This window comes from Pelecanus crispus, chromosome 9, assembly GCF_030463565.1.
Source record: "Pelecanus crispus isolate bPelCri1 chromosome 9, bPelCri1.pri, whole genome shotgun sequence".
Lineage (NCBI taxonomy): Eukaryota > Metazoa > Chordata > Aves > Pelecaniformes > Pelecanidae > Pelecanus > Pelecanus crispus.
In genome coordinates this window covers 32,144,514-32,163,523 of record NC_134651.1, presented here as the reverse complement: position 1 = coordinate 32,163,523, position 19,010 = coordinate 32,144,514, and the positions used below count along the sequence as shown (strand labels likewise).

The following is a 19,010-nucleotide window of genomic DNA, read 5'->3' as shown; positions in this document are numbered from 1 at the left end:
ATCTGCAGCACCTCAGCTGGCTCTTCTGAGGGTGTATTGTTTGGGCTTATCTGATGGTCTTGGAGACAGAAGGCAAAATTGACCACCCAAAGTCAGAAGCCTGGTCCATACTTCCCCAGAGGGCCCATCATATCCCATCTTCCTTTTCTTCTGGGATAAAGTGACTAAAGTTCCTGAATGTCTTCCTGGAGACCAGACTGTCCCACCAGCAGAAGGCCTGGACACCATGGGTGTCAGACTGAGACTCCAGCAGGCTTCGAGTCCTGCCCTGAGACCGCACACATGGCTGAGCTGGGTCCTGGCCACAACTGTGCCCTTGCCTGTGGCTTTGGTTCTGCTCATTCTTTGTTATCTGCCCTGTGGATGACTCATCTTGTTATTTGCCTCCTGGCAGAAAGGAGTTGACCTTTGGGTGTCTCTGCAGAAAGGCAGGTGTCTTGCAGCTCTTGTCATGCAAATAAACATTGTAAAAGTCAGTAAATGGGGAAATGCCTGTTATTTGCTCCTGAACAGTTAGGATTTTATTGTTTCCATCTCCAAAGTAAGGGCTGGTGATGATGGGGACTCAGGGGAGAGTCAATGTCACTCAGTGCTACAGATGACCCTGGAGACCTTGCAGCATCTACTAGACCTCGGAGAGGAGCCAGCAGGGTATGAGGCCTTTTCCTTCTGAGATCTGGGGTGTCTCACCTCACCTATCCACTGGCTGCCAGTGGGACTCCCCAAAAATGTAAGGGGACACTGGGAGCTGTCCCTGACATGTCCCAGCAGCATTCCCAAATCAGCCTGTGTGCCAGAAAGGGAGGGTGAGAGACAGAGTGTCTGTGTCTGCCTGGCACAGACATGGGGTGCAGCCAGGCCAGAGAGGAACCTTGTGCAGGAGAGCAGGGGGCTGCTGCCATCCCCCACTTCACAGGGCTTCCCAGTCCTGGGCAGAGCCTGAGTCCCATCTACTGGGCCAGCTTCCCCCCATAGCCCCATTGCCACTGCCCCTCTTGACTGGTGCAGAACATAATAGAATATTTTCAGTTGGAAGAGACCTACAATGATCATCTAGTCCAACTGCCTGACCACTTCAGTGCTGAGCAAAAGTTAAAGCATGTTATTAAGGGCATTGTCCAAATGTCTCTTAAACCTGTACAGGCTTGGGGCATCAACCACCATACTAGTAAGCCTGTTCCAGTGTTTGACCACCCTCTTGGTGGCCATGGGTGATTCAGGCTCTTGTCCCATGATGGGGCAGGACACATTTACCCCACATCGGGTATCTGCTGTAACCAGCCCCATGATGATCCTGTTGCTGCCAGACACCCCTTTTCTCTTCCCTGACCCACTGGTCCCACCATCTCCAGTCACCCCACATCACTGCAGTCCCCACACCCCCGGTGCTGAACCCCTGCCTGCCATGGCCATCCCCTCCCTCCTAGAGCATCTCCAACCAGCAGCAAGGGGAAAGGAAAACCAGACAGCACACAGCTACAGGGAGGACCTTTTTAAAGCCTGTGCTGGTTCCAGCTGACCAGGCCAGGACAGAAGTGGCACACATTACAAGTTCACAGCTCCTGGACTTGTTGGGGCAATTCCTCAGTCTGCAGCTCCTTGCACAAGCGCAGCAGAAGGACTAAGTGGCTTTGGCAGCCTCTGGAGCCAGAGCTGCTAGAGACTCTCGTAACCAGAGTTTTTCTGGCAGCATATGACTGTGAGCAGGCAGAAGATGAGGATGAGCATGATGGCCAGTAAAACCGTGGCTGCTATCCAGTTGCTTCTCTGGAGCTCTATGACCATCTGGGGAGTCTCCGAGGGAATCATATTGGTGAGATTGAGCATGTAGCCCAGAGTCCAGCCCACATCTATGTTAGCGACCTGTGCAGAGAAGGAAGAGGGATGTGAAAGGCTGCAAAGTACCATGCAAGCTGGAGAGCTAAAGAAGACCCTTGCTGTTGCACCCCCAGGTCCTGCTCCATAGCCACCGTATCTGTGCACACCTTGGGCTGCCGATACCCCATTAGTGAGACAAGCTGGGAGAGAGCATAAATGGGCCAGGCCAGATGTCCCAGCAGGTGCCTGTGAATGTAACTCAAGAGTTGCCCTGGGCACGGGCAGTGGACCGTGCTGCCCCATTATTTCCTGCTCCTCCATCCAGGCAGGGCAGGGGCAGGGGTAGCAGCAGGGTGGGCATAAGCCATTTCACGGCACAAAGCATGGAAGCTGGGGGCTGCCAGGCACTTTCCTACCTGCCGGACAAAGTGGATGTTAAGCCACGTCGTGTGGTTGAATTTGTAGCCTTGCAGGAGAAGGGTGAGGGTGTAGAAGCTGCCAGCACAGGCATCACGGAGGTGAGTCCTGTTCATGGTGGGGAACTCCTTCTGCACCTGCAGAGGTGGAAGAGCGGGGGGTACTGCCAGCATGGAGCAATGCTCGGTGCACCCACACTGCAGGGAAGAGCCCTACAGTGCAGCTGGGAGCAAAGACCTGTGAGTGCCTCAGCTTGGGGAGCAAGGAGGACCCAGGAGGCTGGACGCTGCTCTCCCATCTCTCTCCCTGTCCAGAGATCTTTGTGCTCCTCCCAGCTCCCTCCAGCTGCCATCTGTGCAGCAGAGGCTAGGCTGCGGATGAGCGCTCAGTCTGCCCAGCACCCAGGCGAAACATGGGCAGGGGCTGGTATCTCCTAGGCAGGATCTCACCTTCTCCCAGCTGCTGGTGCAGAATTGCCTGATGGTGACATTGACCAAGCTCAGGGACTGCCCTCCAGTCAGGTTCAGAAAATGAAGGTTGTGATAAAGCCCTGAAAAGGCCTGTGGGTGTTTAAGACCAAAGGCAGCAGGTTAGTGAAGCACCCTGGACACTGCTACCCCCCCCCCACCCCCCCCACCCCCCCCCTCGCCTCTCCCTCTGGGTGCTCTGCAGGGGTCCCTAAGGCCACCTCTCAGCACTGCAGCGTGATGCCTGCTGACCTGCAGGGAGGGAGCGAGCCCTGGGACTGATCCCCACAACAAAAGAGACTGTGCTGTGACAATAGAGGTCTGGGTCTGCCTGGCATGCTAGTGAGCACCCTGCATGTCCCCATGTATTGAGCACATCCCAGCTTTCAGGGTTGGCACTATTCGGAGTTTTCTCCTGAAGCAGTTTTCCTGCAGTTGTGGCCAGCCTCTGGTGCCCCAGAGCCCCACACCCTGACCACAGACACAGGGACCAGCTCTAGGGTCCCCTCCATCCCCACCCCTTCCCACAACCAGTGGCAGAGGAGACTCCCACTCTCCCTCCTCCCCTACCACAGCCACGAGGATGGAGGCTCCTTACAAAGAACTGTCCCCGCACAGGCGGCTGATAAACCCCGTCGAACCCGCACGTCCTGTTGGCCCCACAGCTAAAGTTGAAGAGTTTCTGGATAGAGGTGGTGCACACCGTTGGATCCCCCGTCCCCATCACTGTGAGGACCTGTGCAGGCTTGGGTGTGCTTGGTGCATGGACACAGGGACTGTTGTAGAGATCTGCCATGCTGACATTCTCCTGGTATCCCTTGGGGTAGCAGGGGTGCAATATCTGCTGGTGAGACGGGCTGTCCTGGAGAGAGCAGGAACCGTTAGCAGGGCTTGGCCTGGGATGCCAGGGAGACCCTACCTCACAGCCCATCCTATGCTTAGACATTCCCAAAAACCAGGATTTAGACCCTAGGAAGATTTGATGAGAAGCAGGATCCATCCTTTGCCTGACTAACCTGCGCACGGCTTTTGCTGGTCCTGCTCTCAGCCCCACCACTGAGCTGTGCTGGGGTGGCGATGCCAGCCTGTGCCTCCCTGTGGGGTCGGCTACCTGCTCCCGAGGGCAGGGCCTGCACGGAGGGCTTGTTGCTCTCGGCATTCGCTCTGTCCCCACTGCATCTTGCAGGCCCTAGCCCAGAAAGGACCAAAGATGCATCCTGCCTGCATGCTCCCCAAGCATCTCCATCTCCCACAGTGCTGGGCTGCGCGCTCTGACCAAGGTGAGACCGGACAACACCGGTTAGTGGTGCAGCAGCATGCAGGAGAGGATGTTGGGAATCCTCTCTCTGGGCAGAAATTGAGGAAAGGTGAGTGAATGGGGACAGGGAAGAACCTAAGGACAGAGGTGGGCTTGGGAAATGATGAAAAATGCTGTTACATGTCAACATCTGGGGAGAAGGGAGCCCTGGCAGGGAACCGCCACCACCTTCTACCCAAATGAGAGAATTTTTTGGTTCAGTAGATAAAATCAAAGCCTCTCCCAGGTTTTTGGATTTGTGAAAATTCCCTAATGCTTTTTCCACAGGCATGCCCAAAATTTCTGGAAGACATTTTTCATGGCAATGGGGAATGGTTGAGCAGATCCTGGTGACCAGTGGCTGTGGTACCTGGTGGAGAGCTGCCAGCAGCCTCTTCAAGGCCTGCGTCTGCCCATAGCAGAGGTAGCTGTGGGTATAGAGCAAGTAGTTGGTGCCGTACAGCCTGAAGAAGACGGAGGTGTTCTTGTCCTCAATGGGCACTCCAGGCTGGAAGGTTATTTGTGTTGAGGCGCCTCCAAGGTCCAGAGCTCCCAGAACCTCGGTGTCCCGTGGATGTTCCCATTTCTCTGCAAAGGAATACTGGCCCCATAGGATGGAAAGTGTTAGTCTTAACTGGAGGGAGTCACAGTCCCTGTCCCTTCCCTCAAGGTTATGTGGGCTCAGAAGCCCCTGAGAGACCTTCCACGTCCTGTCTCCCTTTCTAACCCCCTCCTGCCTATGTCCTCCTCGACCCACACAGACCTCCATGTAGCACTGAGGTCTGGCTCCTTGGCTGCTGCACATCAGCTGGGATCCAGAGACTTTGAGGAGGGAAAGAGTAACACGTTCATCTGGGGTCTGATATTGCTGTTTCCCTGCGAGACCAAGATCGACCCATACGTAAGTGGAGAGCACAGGGCCAGGCTGAGTTGGACACAAAGACCCTTGACTCTGTTAATCACGTTCGTGGAGTTGAATCTGCAGTTCACAGCCACAGGCTACATTTATTTAGGTGACTAGTGTCCTAAAACTACCTTTTTCTCTCCTCTGCAAATAAAGAAACCTGGCTGTAGCTTGGAAAGGGATATGTATACACAACGCTTATCCCCCCTCTGCCTTCTCCCCCGGCCCACACCTTGACAAGGGTCTCCAGCAGGTAGTTGACGGTGATCCAGCCGAAGGAGCCCTCCTCGTTCCCCGTGAGGATCTGAGCTCCGCGGAAGTCCACAGGGTACTTGCTAATGGCCTTGGCAACCTCGGCAAAGACCTGCTCAGCCTTGGTGCTGTTCTGCTCCCTGCCCAGGGAAGGAGATAAACACCGCGCGGTGGAGGAGGCAATGGCTGGGGAGCTTTTGGAGTAGGGCTAACAGCAAGAGGCTGCCGTCCTCTGCAAAGCGTCAGGGCTGCTCAGAGGCAGGGCAAAGCCCCCAGATCCCTCAACTGGTGCACCGGGAGTTTCCCTAGAAAAGCTACCTGCAGGCTCTGCCTGAGCATGTGGGAAGGTTAATGCAAGTCTGGCAAAGGAGGTTGATCCACCTCTGGGGCTGCCGCCAGGCTGGTGCTGGAGTGGGTGGGGGGTGCTCCCTGTGGGCATGGTGAGCAGCTCTCTTGGACACCCCAGTGGACTGCAGACATGGATGCTCTGCCCATCACCATGGCCTGCCTGGGCAGCAGCCCTCTCTGCCCCCAGCCCCCGTGCACCCAACCCCCTGTCCCAGCCCCCTACACCGGCTACGATGCAGAAACGCATGGTGGGGAAGGGGTTGGAGGTGCGTGGCTCCGGGCAGTGCTGGTACCTCAGCAGCCGCATGCCCGCTGTGGCCCCCAGGTAGGTGGGGGTCTCCCGCTGCTGCTCTGCTGGGATGATCTTCATGGCCTTGTCCAGGCAGGGCTTCAGGCTGGCTCCAGCCCCAGCCGGGTTGTCTGCATAGCTGGATATGCCAGGTCCTGCAAGAGGATGTCCCGTGATGGAGCGAGCTCAGTGCAACCCAGGAGGGACAGGACAGTAGGGCACACGTCCACCTGTTCCCCAGGCCCAGCGAGCTCTCTGGACCTCCTTGGCAATACCCAGATGTCCCAGCCCCAGCCCAGAACTTTGCTGTGTTTGGTGCCATACAGATACTGAAATGAAAACTGCTGACCCAAAGAGCAGTTTGGAACCACATACAAAAAGCAGCAGAAACACAGTGATGTTCAGAGACTTCTGCAGAGCTTTCAGGAGGCCTTGTAGGGAAATGAAGCCACATATAATGACAGAAACTGTGAAGAGATGTTGTGGGAAGAAGACCCAAGGAAGCGGTTGCACACAAGAAGGAGCAAACTCTGCACATCCAGCGTCCCAAGCTGTGAGTTGACACACAACCACCAGCTGCAAGACTAGACCGGCTCCAGGAACTGTGCTAACTGGGGGCCAAATTCCTTACCCAACTCTGGATCCCCCAATCCCACCTTAGTAGGGCTCCCTAAGGTGCAATCTATCCCCTAACACTTTACTTTGGTTCTTCTATCAGGCCATCTCCCTTTGGCCCAGCACAGGCTGAAAGACTCAGATCACCGATACTGTGAGAGTCTGGGACAGTGATCCAGGAGGCTGGGAGAGAGGGACAGACACATTCTGGCACACTCACCAGACACGGTGCAGGCCTCCACCTGGGAGACGATGCCAGTGCCGTTCTCCTTGTCTGCAGGCCACCGGTAAATGTAGAGAGCCGTGTGTGTGGAGCCAGCATCGAACACCAGACCATACTGGGGGAGACAGAGGGGACATGGGGTCACAGCACACTTGGGGCTGCACCAAGTGCCATGGGAGTTTCTGAGAGCTTCTGCTCTCGCTTGCCGTGTGTGAACACAAGCAGCACAGGTTTGCACATCCAACCTCCCTTTAGCAGCCCTGCTCCACCTCTAACCTCCCTGATTTAGCCATTCAAGGGAGTTACAGCTCAGAAAGGGAAGACGTACGGGTCAGCAGGGTGATTTGCAGAGCAGGAAGGCATCCAGGCATCTCCCAAAGGGCTCAGGCTGCCAAAGCAGCTCCCAGACCTTTGGGAGTGGCAAATCTCACAAACCCTGACTATTTTTTAACAGTCAGCCAGCAGAAAGCAACAGGACAGAGAGATGTAAACCCACCACGTGACCCGGATGTCTGAAAACAGAGAAGAGAAAGTGTCTGGGGTGGCAGGCAGAGCAGTCCCAGGAGGATGGCTGTTCTTCTCTCTCCCATCCTTAGCAAGGAGCCAGGACTGTGGTTTAGTGGAGGATGGTTGATCTGCCCAGTGCTGCCCTGATTAGGTTAAGCCCTGAAAAGCTGGGCTGGTTATGGGAAGACTTGCAAGCAGAAAGGAAGGCAGGGCTGATAGAAGGATGAGAGGTGGAAAGGGGTTGGTGATCATACCCAGGATCCCCCAGGTCCCACCTGGCACCTACTTTGCTCCTTGTAAAAAGGGCTGCATCCTTTGCCGGGTGCAGGACCAGGAGGAAGATGGCCACTGCCAGCACTCCCAGCACGGCTGCTGAGCTCCAGCCCACCGCTCTGAGCAGACACATCTGCATCTCCATGCCAGGCTGTGGGGAGGAATGGTCTTTGCAAGGGCAGCCCCAACCCGCCTGCCCCTGCCTTATCTCTCCTGGGGTACCCTTCTCCCAGCAGCTCGGGAACTGCACCTCCCCTAAATGACCCCCCGGGACACAGACCAGCCGGGTGTGGAAACCATGAACCTGCCCCTTGGCCAGCAGCAGCAATGCCCAGGGACAAGTGGGGCTGAACCTGGGTGCTCGCCCGCCGGCAACTCCCATCCCGGGAAAGGGCAGGGGCGAAGACTCCCTCCTGGCCAGCCCTCGGGGAGGGGGTGGCCATGGTCCCAGCCAGCCCCCGCCTACCTGTGCCAGGAGCACCCCTCTTTCCTCAGGCGTCGGTGCACCGAGCTGAGCAAAGCCGGTTGCTCCCTCTGCCTATGCCCTCGGGCACGGCCTCAGGGCAATGCTGTCGGCCCTGCCTGCCCTGCCTGCGCAGCTCTGCCTGCAGCCAGTCCAGCGGAGCAACGCAAAACGAAAGTGAGGCCTGCGCTGGCCTCGGATGTCCGCGTTGCTCCCGCCAGCCCCGGGCGGGAGCTTGGTGCTGCCTGCGGGGCAGCGCAGGGAGCTGGGACGCTCAGCGGCAGCCGCTGCCTGCATCGGGGCAGCACCCCGGCCTGCCTGCACCTCTGCCTGCACCGCCCTGGGGCGATAGGCCCTGGCCACGGGGACAGGTCCCTGGTCGTGGGGACAGAGGGGTCCCTGGCTGTAGGGATGGGTCCCTGGCTGTGGACATATGTCCCTGGCTGTGGGGACAGACAGGACCCTGGCTATGGGGATGGGTCCCTGGCTGTGAGGATGGGTCCCTGGTTGTGGGGACAGGTCCCTGGCCATGGGGACAGGTGGGTCCCTGGCTGTGGGGATGAGTCCCATGTGGATGGCTGTGGGGACAGGTCCCCAGCCATGGGGACAGGTCCCTCCTGTTTCTGTCCTGTGCCCCTCTGCCAGCCTGTCTCTGCCTGCAATGGGGCAGCATGGGGTACAGCAGAGCCAGGTGACAGCAGCAGTGTGGGGTGGCAGGCTTGGCCCATGCTTTACCTTGCAGTGTGTTTATGCAGCAAGTCTGGGGTAGGAATGTCTGTGGGGCTCCCAGACCTCAGCCACTGTCTTTGTCCCAGGGCCAGCCCACTCACAGGGGGCAGATGTGACCTTCATGGGGAGCTGCCCCCCTGCTGAGCCCGTGCCATGGGTGGAGGTCTCCCAGGCAGACCTGCTCATCCAGCAGCGAAGCAGTTAATGCCAGATGCTATTTCCACCCCAGCTCTCCAGCCTCAGCTGCACTGCCTCCTGGACAAGTGCACTCCTGGGCAGGTTGCTGGTCCTGGGCCAAGGGGAGGGCCATACCAGGGACTGGGGAAAGCCTTTGTTCCAGGAGCAGGGGCCCCCACTCCAGGTGCACGCTGACACCCGGACAAGCGTGGCAGTGCTGGGAGCAGCAGCTGGGACCAACTTGGGTGAGCTGCAGGCAGGGGAGGGGGCCGGGGTGCCCCTCAATGGAACTGTGCTCAGAGGGGTGGTGGGTGGGCTCCAAACCAGGTGCGCCCTGGCCAGTGGCAGAGCTCGGTGCTGGGTATAAACATGCTCTGTGGGCTGGAAGAGCAGGAGGGAGAGGGCTGGAGCGGCTGCTTGCTGCATGAGGTGCCCATGGAGGGCAGAGGGGCACGGAGGGGACATGGACGGGGCATGGAGGGCACTGCTGAGCCCCAGCGCTGGTGGGAGAGATGGGAGGCAGGGGACTGCTCTGCCTGGCAAAGAGACATTCACCCTCTTATAATCTTAAGAGCCCTTTTGACTTTCAAATCCCAAATGTGCGTGGTGGAGAAGTCAGCTGCCCGTTTTCCTGAGAAACAGACAGTTTAGATCCAGCAATGCTTCTGAGCCTGAATGTTGAGGCCCTGCTCCCTCTGCATGAGGGATGCTGCATGGTGAGGGTCGTCCCGTGGGTGTTTGTAGAGCACTTCAGTGTGCCCAGTCCTACACAAACAAGTGCAGCAATGGCCCAAGCGCTCGCACAGCTGTGAACTTTCCACACATTGAAATGGACAGGCATTGCTCCTTGCAGCGCTATGCAGCAACGTGCCTCATCTTTAGCACTGGAGGCATCACCACCACCTGCTCCTCAACTGAACATACCGTGTATGGTAGCAGGTATCAGTGCTGTCCAGTCGTGAGTTGCCATGGAAAGGTGGGGCAGATTGATCAGCTTTTCACATGCCTCTCGCCTTGTTTTCCACCTGCTGGGCTCCCTCCCTATGCCCTTCCTGCTCTCCTCCCTGGGCCTTGCTGGCTCTGTGCTGCCTTTGGATGTTGGCTCCTGCCCAGTCAAAATGGAAATTAATGCCTACCAGAGCAGGTGGAGTTAATTTCCCACCCGCTGCTGCATGCAGGACAGTGCAGTTCATCACAGCTTCGTATCTCTCCATTGCACAGTGCCTGGGACAGAATTTTCCAGGATGTGGGCTGGGCTGGGGACCTTTACCACTGCTGTGTTACCTGGAGCGGGGGAATCACATCCCAACAACAAAGCTGTATCTGTGCAAACTCTAGCAGGGCTGATCGGACTGGAGATGTGATGACACAGGAATTCATTGATTGCTTCCATACTATCTTCTCTGGCCATCGCCACCATACAGGGGAGGGATCCTGGCTGTAGGATAAGGTCTGATAAGGGATTCCTGTAGTCCCATGTCCTGTGGCGTGGGCCAGAAGAGAACAGCTGCTATCCGTCATTATACAGCTCATGTCATGCAGGAGATTGGTTACCCTTGTTCGTCACTGGAGATGCTGACTCCAGAACAGGAATCAACATCTCCTTTGACCTTGCCAAAGCTCTTTCCTCTCCTGTTCAAGCCACTGGCCTGGCCTGGCAAAAGGGCAAGGGAATTTCTGTGTTTTTATGCGCTCCCAGGAGATTTGCGTAGCCCCCAGGTGCCACCCCAAAGCACTGGTTGGGTTAAAACGCTTCTCTAGGCTGTGTCCAGGGCTCTCAGGGCATCCACCACTCAGCTGGAGTCTGGCTTGCAGCCTAATGCCATGGACAGTGGTCAGCCTGGCTCCTTGCAGGCACGCTGTCTGTGAGGCCAGCGGCACAGAGCAGGGTGGTGCAGGAGGAGGAGGGAGAGCTGTGCGTGTAGAAAACCACATCTGGACCTCCCGGGGGTGCTGAGCATGTGCACATGTCCGCTGCCATGTGCTGAGGCCATTGCAGGGTATCAGACCCTTTGGCTTTGCTTCCCCACTGCAATTTCTTACTGATGCCTCAGGGCTGATTCTGCCAGGAGCTGATCTCCAGCCTGATGAGTGGGAGGAACAGGACCTCCTCCATTCCCCACTGGCTTTGCCTGCCTGTGCAACGCTATCGCTGTCAGCATGCCAGCTTGGCTACGGGACTGTGTGTGCCCAGATCAGTGGAAGTTTTCTGCCCCTGCCCTCCTTCCTGCCCTTGGGACTGCAGGAGAGGCTTGGAGATCACCTGCAGGCAAGGACACCATCCCTGCATGTCTGCTTACCTGCTGTGGCATCACCAAGAGCCAAGAAGAGCTGGGCCAGGCAGGAGACATGTGGCTGGAGGTGCTGTTCCCTTGCCTGGAGCAGAGAGAACCCTCTCAAGGGCAGCCTGGGACTGCTGGGCAACAGATGTGATCTGATGGTTCCAAGTCTTGTGGGGCGGGTTTTGCAAGGGTGCAGGGTATGACTGCAGCATGTGGGTGCCAGAGGGATTGCAGCTCTGCATCCGTCCCTGGAGGGGATGGCCACACTGGGAACCTGCCAGGGCATGGTCCTGCTCCCAGTCTGAGACTCCGGTTAGCCACTGCCTTGCTTGCACCCATGATGCTGCTGGGAAGGGAGATACTGACCTGCCACCCAGCCAGTAGTTTGAGCAAGGCAAGAGGGATGGGGTCCAGGTTGTGTGCAGAGAGGGGCCTGAAGGGCTGCAGTTGAGAAGGCAGGGCTGAAAAAGCCAATCTGAAAAAAACCCAGGGAGGGTGTGCTCAGGAGGAGAGAGTGTTCCAGCCCTGAGACTGCCAAGAGCCTCCCATAAGAGCTGCCATGCACTGGAGAATGGCTTCAGGCCCTTGTTAGGGAAGGGGAAAGTCCCATCTTGACAGGTGAGATCTGCATTTCAAAACTGGCCTTGCAAATGCAGAAATGTGAGCTGGGGGTTGGGGCTGTTCTTGCAGGTTGGAGGAGGAATGGACTACAAAGCCAAGGCCGTTGCAGGTCTCCTGGCAGCCACTTTTGTCTTCGGCATCATTGCCCTCATTCTGAGTGTTGTGAACGTGAAGGACGTGTTTCTGCCTCCCAGCACCAAGGTAGGGTTCTTGGGAGGAGCACAGCTGCCCATTCTTGCTTGGGTGCTGGTTGCCCTTTGGTACAGGATTTACCCCAAGTTTCAGGCAGGCTGTGCTGTTTGTCACTGAGATGGGGACAAACTCCCACGCAGGCTGGCATGTCAGGTGGGTCTGGCAGAGTTTGATCACTGTGACTGGCCCTACAGCACATACAGCCTTTTCATCACAGAGCATTGCCAGCTCAAAGGGCTTGTGGTGGAGCCTTGCCCCTGACACAGCTGGTGACTGCAATGACACAGGGCTTTCTCTGCTCTGGTGACAGTCTTCATTTGGCCACTTGAGGTTCCCCTGCCCACCAGGAGCTCTGCTGGCTCTCCTGGAGCTCCACTCACTCTGCAGTGGGTGAAGCTGGTCTGAACCTGCTGACACCCTGTGTCCCCTCTGCCTCCCCCAGTACGGTCTGGTATTTGACGCTGGCTCCACACACACGGCTCTCTACATCTACCGGTGGCCTGCAGACAAGGAAAACGGCACCGGCATCATCTCCCAGGTGGAGGCCTGCACTGTGTCCGGTGAGTGTGCCAGGATACGTCCATCCCTCTCCCCTGTCCCTGCTCAGCTGGGGGATGGTGGGGCTGGCTGGCCCCAGTGCTTGCCAGGGTGGCTGTCCCGCAGTGCCAAAGTGAGTTGGCTGGTTCTTGCCAGGTGTGGTAAATGGTGAATGCCCCAAAGGGCATTTATTTATTGGACACTTATAAATACACAAAGGGGTATTTATTCCTATTGCAAAGGTGCTGTTGGGCTTTGGCACAAGGACTGGTCTCTCTGGAGGAAAGGACCAGGCCAGTGAGGGGAGGTAGGGTCAGCTAAATGGTACATGGAGCTGGGCTGGGACTGGCAAAGGCCACCAGACCAGTGCAGAGGTGCCTGGGTAGGGGGTGAGAGGGCTCAGAGCTCTCGACCTCAAATCCAGGCTCTGCGGCAGTGGTGTGGCAGTTACTAGTTAACTGCAAAGGTCTGGCAGAGGGCAAAGTGTAATGGAGAGCATCTGTGGGTTAATGGCAATAATGGTGTGCAAAGCTCAGCGGAAGGTAAATACTGATATTTCCACCCCAGAGCCTGTCCTTACCCACTGCAGGACCATGCTGGGTGCTCAGATCTGGTGCCAGCCTATAAAAATAGGAATTCAAATAAGCTGTTGCAGAGGGCACCTCTGTGTGTGCGTATCGTCTCCACACACCCTCCCAGCAGAACAAAGGAGAGCCTGCCCCTTCCCGAGGGAAATAAGGAATTGCTCTGTTTGTCAACTGAGTCCTGCGGGACTGGCTGGCCACCTTAAGGTAGTTCAGCCTCCCTGGGATTCAGCATGTGCTCAGCATCACAAGACGCACACTGCAGCCCTCCCCCTCCATCCAGAGCAGGACCTCGCTGCCTGCTCCCGAAGCATGCCTTGGCCATGGCGCATGTGCTGCCTCCAGGCAGGCCAGCTCTGAGTACTGCCCTTCCAGGGACACCCTTGGCAAGGGCACAACTAGCTTGGGTACGAGGGTAAAAAAACCTGGGGGCTTTATGGGTGGATGAGTGCCCTGCTGTCCTGTCCCTCCTGGGTTGCACTGAGCTCGCTCCATCACGGGACATCCTCTTGCAGGACCTGGCATATCCAGCTATGCAGACAACCCGGCTGGGGCTGGAGCCAGCCTGAAGCCCTGCCTGGACAAGGCCATGAAGATCATCCCAGCAGAGCAGCAGCGGGAGACCCCCACCTACCTGGGGGCCACAGCGGGCATGCGGCTGCTGAGGTACCAGCACTGCCCGGAGCCACGCACCTCCAACCCCTTCCCCACCATGCGTTTCTGCATCGTAGCCGGTGTAGGGGGCTGGGACAGGGGGTTGGGTGCACGGGGGCTGGGGGCAGAGAGGGCTGCTGCCCAGGCAGGCCATGGTGATGGGCAGAGCATCCATGTCTGCAGTCCACTGGGGTGTCCAAGAGAGCTGCTCACCATGCCCACAGGGAGCACCCCCCACCCACTCCAGCACCAGCCTGGCGGCAGCCCCAGAGGTGGATCAACCTCCTTTGCCAGACTTGCATTAACCTTCCCACATGCTCAGGCAGAGCCTGCAGGTAGCTTTTCTAGGGAAACTCCCGGTGCACCAGTTGAGGGATCTGGGGGCTTTGCCCTGCCTCTGAGCAGCCCTGACGCTTTGCAGAGGACGGCAGCCTCTTGCTGTTAGCCCTACTCCAAAAGCTCCCCAGCCATTGCCTCCTCCACCGCGCGGTGTTTATCTCCTTCCCTGGGCAGGGAGCAGAACAGCACCAAGGCTGAGCAGGTCTTTGCCGAGGTTGCCAAGGCCATTAGCAAGTACCCTGTGGACTTCCGCGGAGCTCAGATCCTCACGGGGAACGAGGAGGGCTCCTTCGGCTGGATCACCGTCAACTACCTGCTGGAGACCCTTGTCAAGGTGTGGGCCGGGGGAGAAGGCAGAGGGGGGATAAGCGTTGTGTATACATATCCCTTTCCAAGCTACAGCCAGGTTTCTTTATTTGCAGAGGAGAGAAAAAGGTAGTTTTAGGACACTAGTCACCTAAATAAATGTAGCCTGTGGCTGTGAACTGCAGATTCAACTCCACGAACGTGATTAACAGAGTCAAGGGTCTTTGTGTCCAACTCAGCCTGGCCCTGTGCTCTCCACTTACGTATGGGTCGATCTTGGTCTCGCAGGGAAACAGCAATATCAGACCCCAGATGAACGTGTTACTCTTTCCCTCCTCAAAGTCTCTGGATCCCAGCTGATGTGCAGCAGCCAAGGAGCCAGACCTCAGTGCTACATGGAGGTCTGTGTGGGTCGAGGAGGACATAGGCAGGAGGGGGTTAGAAAGGGAGACAGGACGTGGAAGGTCTCTCAGGGGCTTCTGAGCCCACATAACCTTGAGGGAAGGGACAGGGACTGTGACTCCCTCCAGTTAAGACTAACACTTTCCATCCTATGGGGCCAGTATTCCTTTGCAGAGAAATGGGAACATCCACGGGACACCGAGGTTCTGGGAGCTCTGGACCTTGGAGGCGCCTCAACACAAATAACCTTCCAGCCTGGAGTGCCCATTGAGGACAAGAACACCTCCGTCTTCTTCAGGCTGTACGGCACCAACTACTTGCTCTATACCCACAGCTACCTCTGCTATGGGCAGACGCAGGCCTTGAAGAGGCTGCTGGCAGCTCTCCACCAGGTACCACAGCCACTGGTCACCAGGATCTGCTCAACCATTCCCCATTGCCATGAAAAATGTCTTCCAGAAATTTTGGGCATGCCTGTGGAAAAAGCATTAGGGAATTTTCACAAATCCAAAAACCTGGGAGAGGCTTTGATTTTATCTACTGAACCAAAAAATTCTCTCATTTGGGTAGAAGGTGGTGGCGGTTCCCTGCCAGGGCTCCCTTCTCCCCAGATGTTGACATGTAACAGCATTTTTCATCATTTCCCAAGCCCACCTCTGTCCTTAGGTTCTTCCCTGTCCCCATTCACTCACCTTTCCTCAATTTCTGCCCAGAGAGAGGATTCCCAACATCCTCTCCTGCATGCTGCTGCACCACTAACCGGTGTTGTCCGGTCTCACCTTGGTCAGAGCGTGCAGCCCAGCACTGTGGGAGACGGAGATGCTTGGGGAGCATGCAGGCAGGATGCATCTTTGGTCCTTTCTGGGCTAGGGCCTGCAAGATGCAGTGGGGACAGAGCGAATGCCGAGAGCAACAAGCCCTCCGTGCAGGCCCTGCCCTCGGGAGCAGGTAGCCGACCCCACAGGGAGGCACAGGCTGGCATCGCCACCCCAGCACAGCTCAGTGGTGGGGCTGAGAGCAGGACCAGCAAAAGCCGTGCGCAGGTTAGTCAGGCAAAGGATGGATCCTGCTTCTCATCAAATCTTCCTAGGGTCTAAATCCTGGTTTTTGGGAATGTCTAAGCATAGGATGGGCTGTGAGGTAGGGTCTCCCTGGCATCCCAGGCCAAGCCCTGCTAACGGTTCCTGCTCTCTCCAGGACAGCCCGTCTCACCAGCAGATATTGCACCCCTGCTACCCCAAGGGATACCAGGAGAATGTCAGCATGGCAGATCTCTACAACAGTCCCTGTGTCCATGCACCAAGCACACCCAAGCCTGCACAGGTCCTCACAGTGATGGGGACGGGGGATCCAACGGTGTGCACCACCTCTATCCAGAAACTCTTCAACTTTAGCTGTGGGGCCAACAGGACGTGCGGGTTCGACGGGGTTTATCAGCCGCCTGTGCGGGGACAGTTCTTTGTAAGGAGCCTCCATCCTCGTGGCTGTGGTAGGGGAGGAGGGAGAGTGGGAGTCTCCTCTGCCACTGGTTGTGGGAAGGGGTGGGGATGGAGGGGACCCTAGAGCTGGTCCCATCTGCAAACCTCTTCTCCTATGCTGGGAGGTGGCTTCTGCCTGCTGCAATGTCCCAGCCCTCGCTGAGGGAAAGAGAAAGATCTTGTCCCAACGAGCAAGTCTGAGCTAGCTCAGAGTGCAGGCAGCAGCCCCAGGGCTTGTCCACCAGCTCCAAGACTTTCTGGTAGACCATCAAGTGGATGCTGGATGCAGAAGCCTCGGAATTACATGGGACTCTTTCCCTGGGTCTTTTTTTTTGGGTGATGAAGGAGGTGTAGTTTTTACAGTCTCCCCTTATCCCCCAGGCCTTCGCTGGGTTCTACTACACCTTCCACTTCCTGAACCTGACCCACCAGCAGTCTCTAAGTCACGTCAACTCCACGGTCCAGACCTTCTGCAGTAAGAACTGGACAGAGGTGAGAGCCCTGTGAAGGGCAGCAAGAATCCCTGTGCTTGTTCTATCCCAAATCTCTGCCCAGGAACCATATGCCCTGCTGTTCCCTGGGCCAGGGAGGGTTCCTGAGCATCTGTTTCATTCCCTGTTGCACCATGTTCCCCGATGGCCCCACAGCTGGTGGAGACCTTCCCGCAGCAGAAGGGGTACTTGCACACGTACTGCTCAGTGGCGATTTACATCTTGACACTGCTGCTTGATGGCTACAAGTTCAATGAACACACGTGGAGCAGCATCCACTTCAGCCGGCAGGTAAACACCCTGCAGGGCAGTGGGAGCAGGCAGGCAGCTGCAGCTGCATCCTTGCCCTGGCCCAAAGACACATTCAGGAGCAGCATCACTGGAATCCCCTGTGCCAGAAATGTGTCCCCATCTCACGACTGCCACCCAGTGATCCCAGCACAGCTTCACTCTTATGTGCCACCAAACCTCTGACGCCAGTTTGTTTCTCACTTACTCTGGTGTGAACTTAAGCTAATTTTAAGGGGGTCAGAGGAGTGCAGACCAGGATTTGGCCACTTTGGTCTCTGATGTTGGGCAGAACTGACTTGAGCATCAGACAGGTGATGGTGGCCCCATGACACATTTGAACCACAATATGACCAAATTTAAGGGACCATGGGGGAGGAAGAAAGCTCAGATCCAAAATCATGTGTAGGTCACAGAGACACATCTGGACCGCAGCAGTCATCCATGTTCAGCTGCCCTTTAGCCCTTGGGAAGGGTGGAGAGGGAAGCTCTCTGTGTTAACTGGTGCTGGTAAGATCAGGTTCACCACAGCCAGGTCCACATGTGAAATCACAGCTGGGACAGCTCATGGGAGACATGCCCATCAGTCCCTTGCACCAAAGCTATTGGTGCCTGGGAGAAGGCACCTTTAGATGATCTTTGCTTTCTCACCTCAGGCAGCAAACACGGACATCGGCTGGACACTGGGCTTCATGCTGAACTTCACCAACATGATCCCCACAGAGGCTCTGGAACATGTCAAGGGGCACCAGCCCAGTCTGTGGGCAGGTGCTGTCTCCTTCATTGTGCTGGCCATAGTGGCAGGCCTGGTGGCCATTTTCCTCCACTGTTTCTGGAAAACCAAGTAACTCCCAGCCTCCTGACTAGAGGTGTCCTGCCCACTAAACCAGGCAGGGAAGTTGTGCAGAAGAAGGTGGAAAGGGGAGAATAATGAGGGCATTAGACCCATCTCCATTGCTCAGGAGGTCTAATTGGGTCATCTCTGTAAAGATGTCAAAGTTGCCAAAGATGTCTTGAGCTCCCAAGTAAAGACTCCTTTAATCTGGCTGACAAAAGCTGACTGAGACTTGGTGGCTAGATGAAGCCAGATAAATTCAAACTAGAAATAAAATCCTTTTTGTTTTTCAAGTACAAAAGTCACTAACCAGCCTAGCACAGTTTCCTTGGCACTTCCAGTCCTGCTGGGCTGCTTTCCCCGCAACTATGGGAGGCAACTGGTGATGGCAAGCAGTGGTGGCCACCTAAACTCTGAAGAGAGGGGTGACCTTATCTGTGTCTTGCCCTCTGCAAGATATGCAAGATGTCTGTTGTATGTGACAGAATACCTTCCCAAAGACACTGTCAGCTGTGTCTTTACTGGCATATGTCAGCAGAAAAATACAAGTGGAAGTTGATTTAAGAGCTGCCAGCTCTGGCTCAGGGTTTATTTTATATTCAAGTTACACAGCCCAGCTTTGTCAGACAAATCCATAGCAGGTTCCAGCTCCAGGCACTTGAGTGTTTTATTTAGATCAGCAGAGCCCAGCACAACATATCTACAGGAACCGGACAGTCATTTTAGTCCTTCCAGCTCCAGCCACCAGCCCCGCGCCACACTGTCCAGCCATCCCTCTCCCCAGCCCCTCCAAGGCTCTGCCAAAACCCAGGACTGGTCTGAGCAGGGGTGTTTCCACAACTACCTCTTCTCTGTGCTGCAAGACCCCTGCCCACACAGCATGAAGCAGTAACATCCAGGCAGGACTTCAGAAAAGAACCAAAGGCATCTGGGCTGAGAAGTGCTCAGAGCCCTTTGGTTCTGGCAGATTCATGGGGTATTTGCTGTGGAAGAGGATACATGGCGGTCCTAACCCAAGGTGCTATCCCGTATACTCCGCTGCAAACTGTTTACAAAAGCCTTCCGAAAGAGCAGCATCTCTCTCTCTGGTGGAGATAAGGATATGTGGTCCAAGGGCCTGGAGAACTGGGCTCTGCCTCCTGCTCACAGATGGCTATCCTTGGCTTCATTAGAATGAGGCTCAGCCTTCCCAGCCTGAACTTGAGCAACAAGGGAGAGGGGT

At 56.4% G+C, this 19,010-nt stretch overlaps 2 protein-coding genes across 2 annotated transcripts; one reads left to right on the top strand and one right to left on the bottom strand.

Moving 5' to 3' along the window:
• Positions 1-1,656: 1,656 nt before the first annotated feature.
• On the bottom strand, positions 1,657-7,549 carry LOC142594272 (ectonucleoside triphosphate diphosphohydrolase 8-like). The gene is made up of 9 exons (XM_075716427.1): positions 7,424-7,549; positions 6,628-6,745; positions 5,797-5,947; positions 5,136-5,295; positions 4,370-4,600; positions 3,301-3,564; positions 2,685-2,795; positions 2,235-2,372; positions 1,657-1,863 (listed from the first exon to the last, which is right to left on the bottom strand). Exons 1-9 carry the CDS (start codon positions 7,547-7,549, stop codon positions 1,657-1,659), a joined length of 1,506 nt encoding a protein of 501 aa, XP_075572542.1.
• A 4,214-nt stretch (positions 7,550-11,763) lies between these two features.
• ENTPD8 (ectonucleoside triphosphate diphosphohydrolase 8) lies at positions 11,764-17,801 on the top strand. Its single transcript, XM_075716349.1, has 9 exons — positions 11,764-11,883; positions 12,317-12,434; positions 13,511-13,661; positions 14,163-14,322; positions 14,858-15,088; positions 15,894-16,157; positions 16,556-16,666; positions 16,822-16,956; positions 17,610-17,801. The coding sequence occupies exons 1-9, from the start codon at positions 11,764-11,766 to the stop codon at positions 17,799-17,801; spliced, it is 1,482 nt and encodes a 493-aa protein (XP_075572464.1).
• The last annotated feature ends 1,209 nt before the right edge of the window (positions 17,802-19,010 follow it).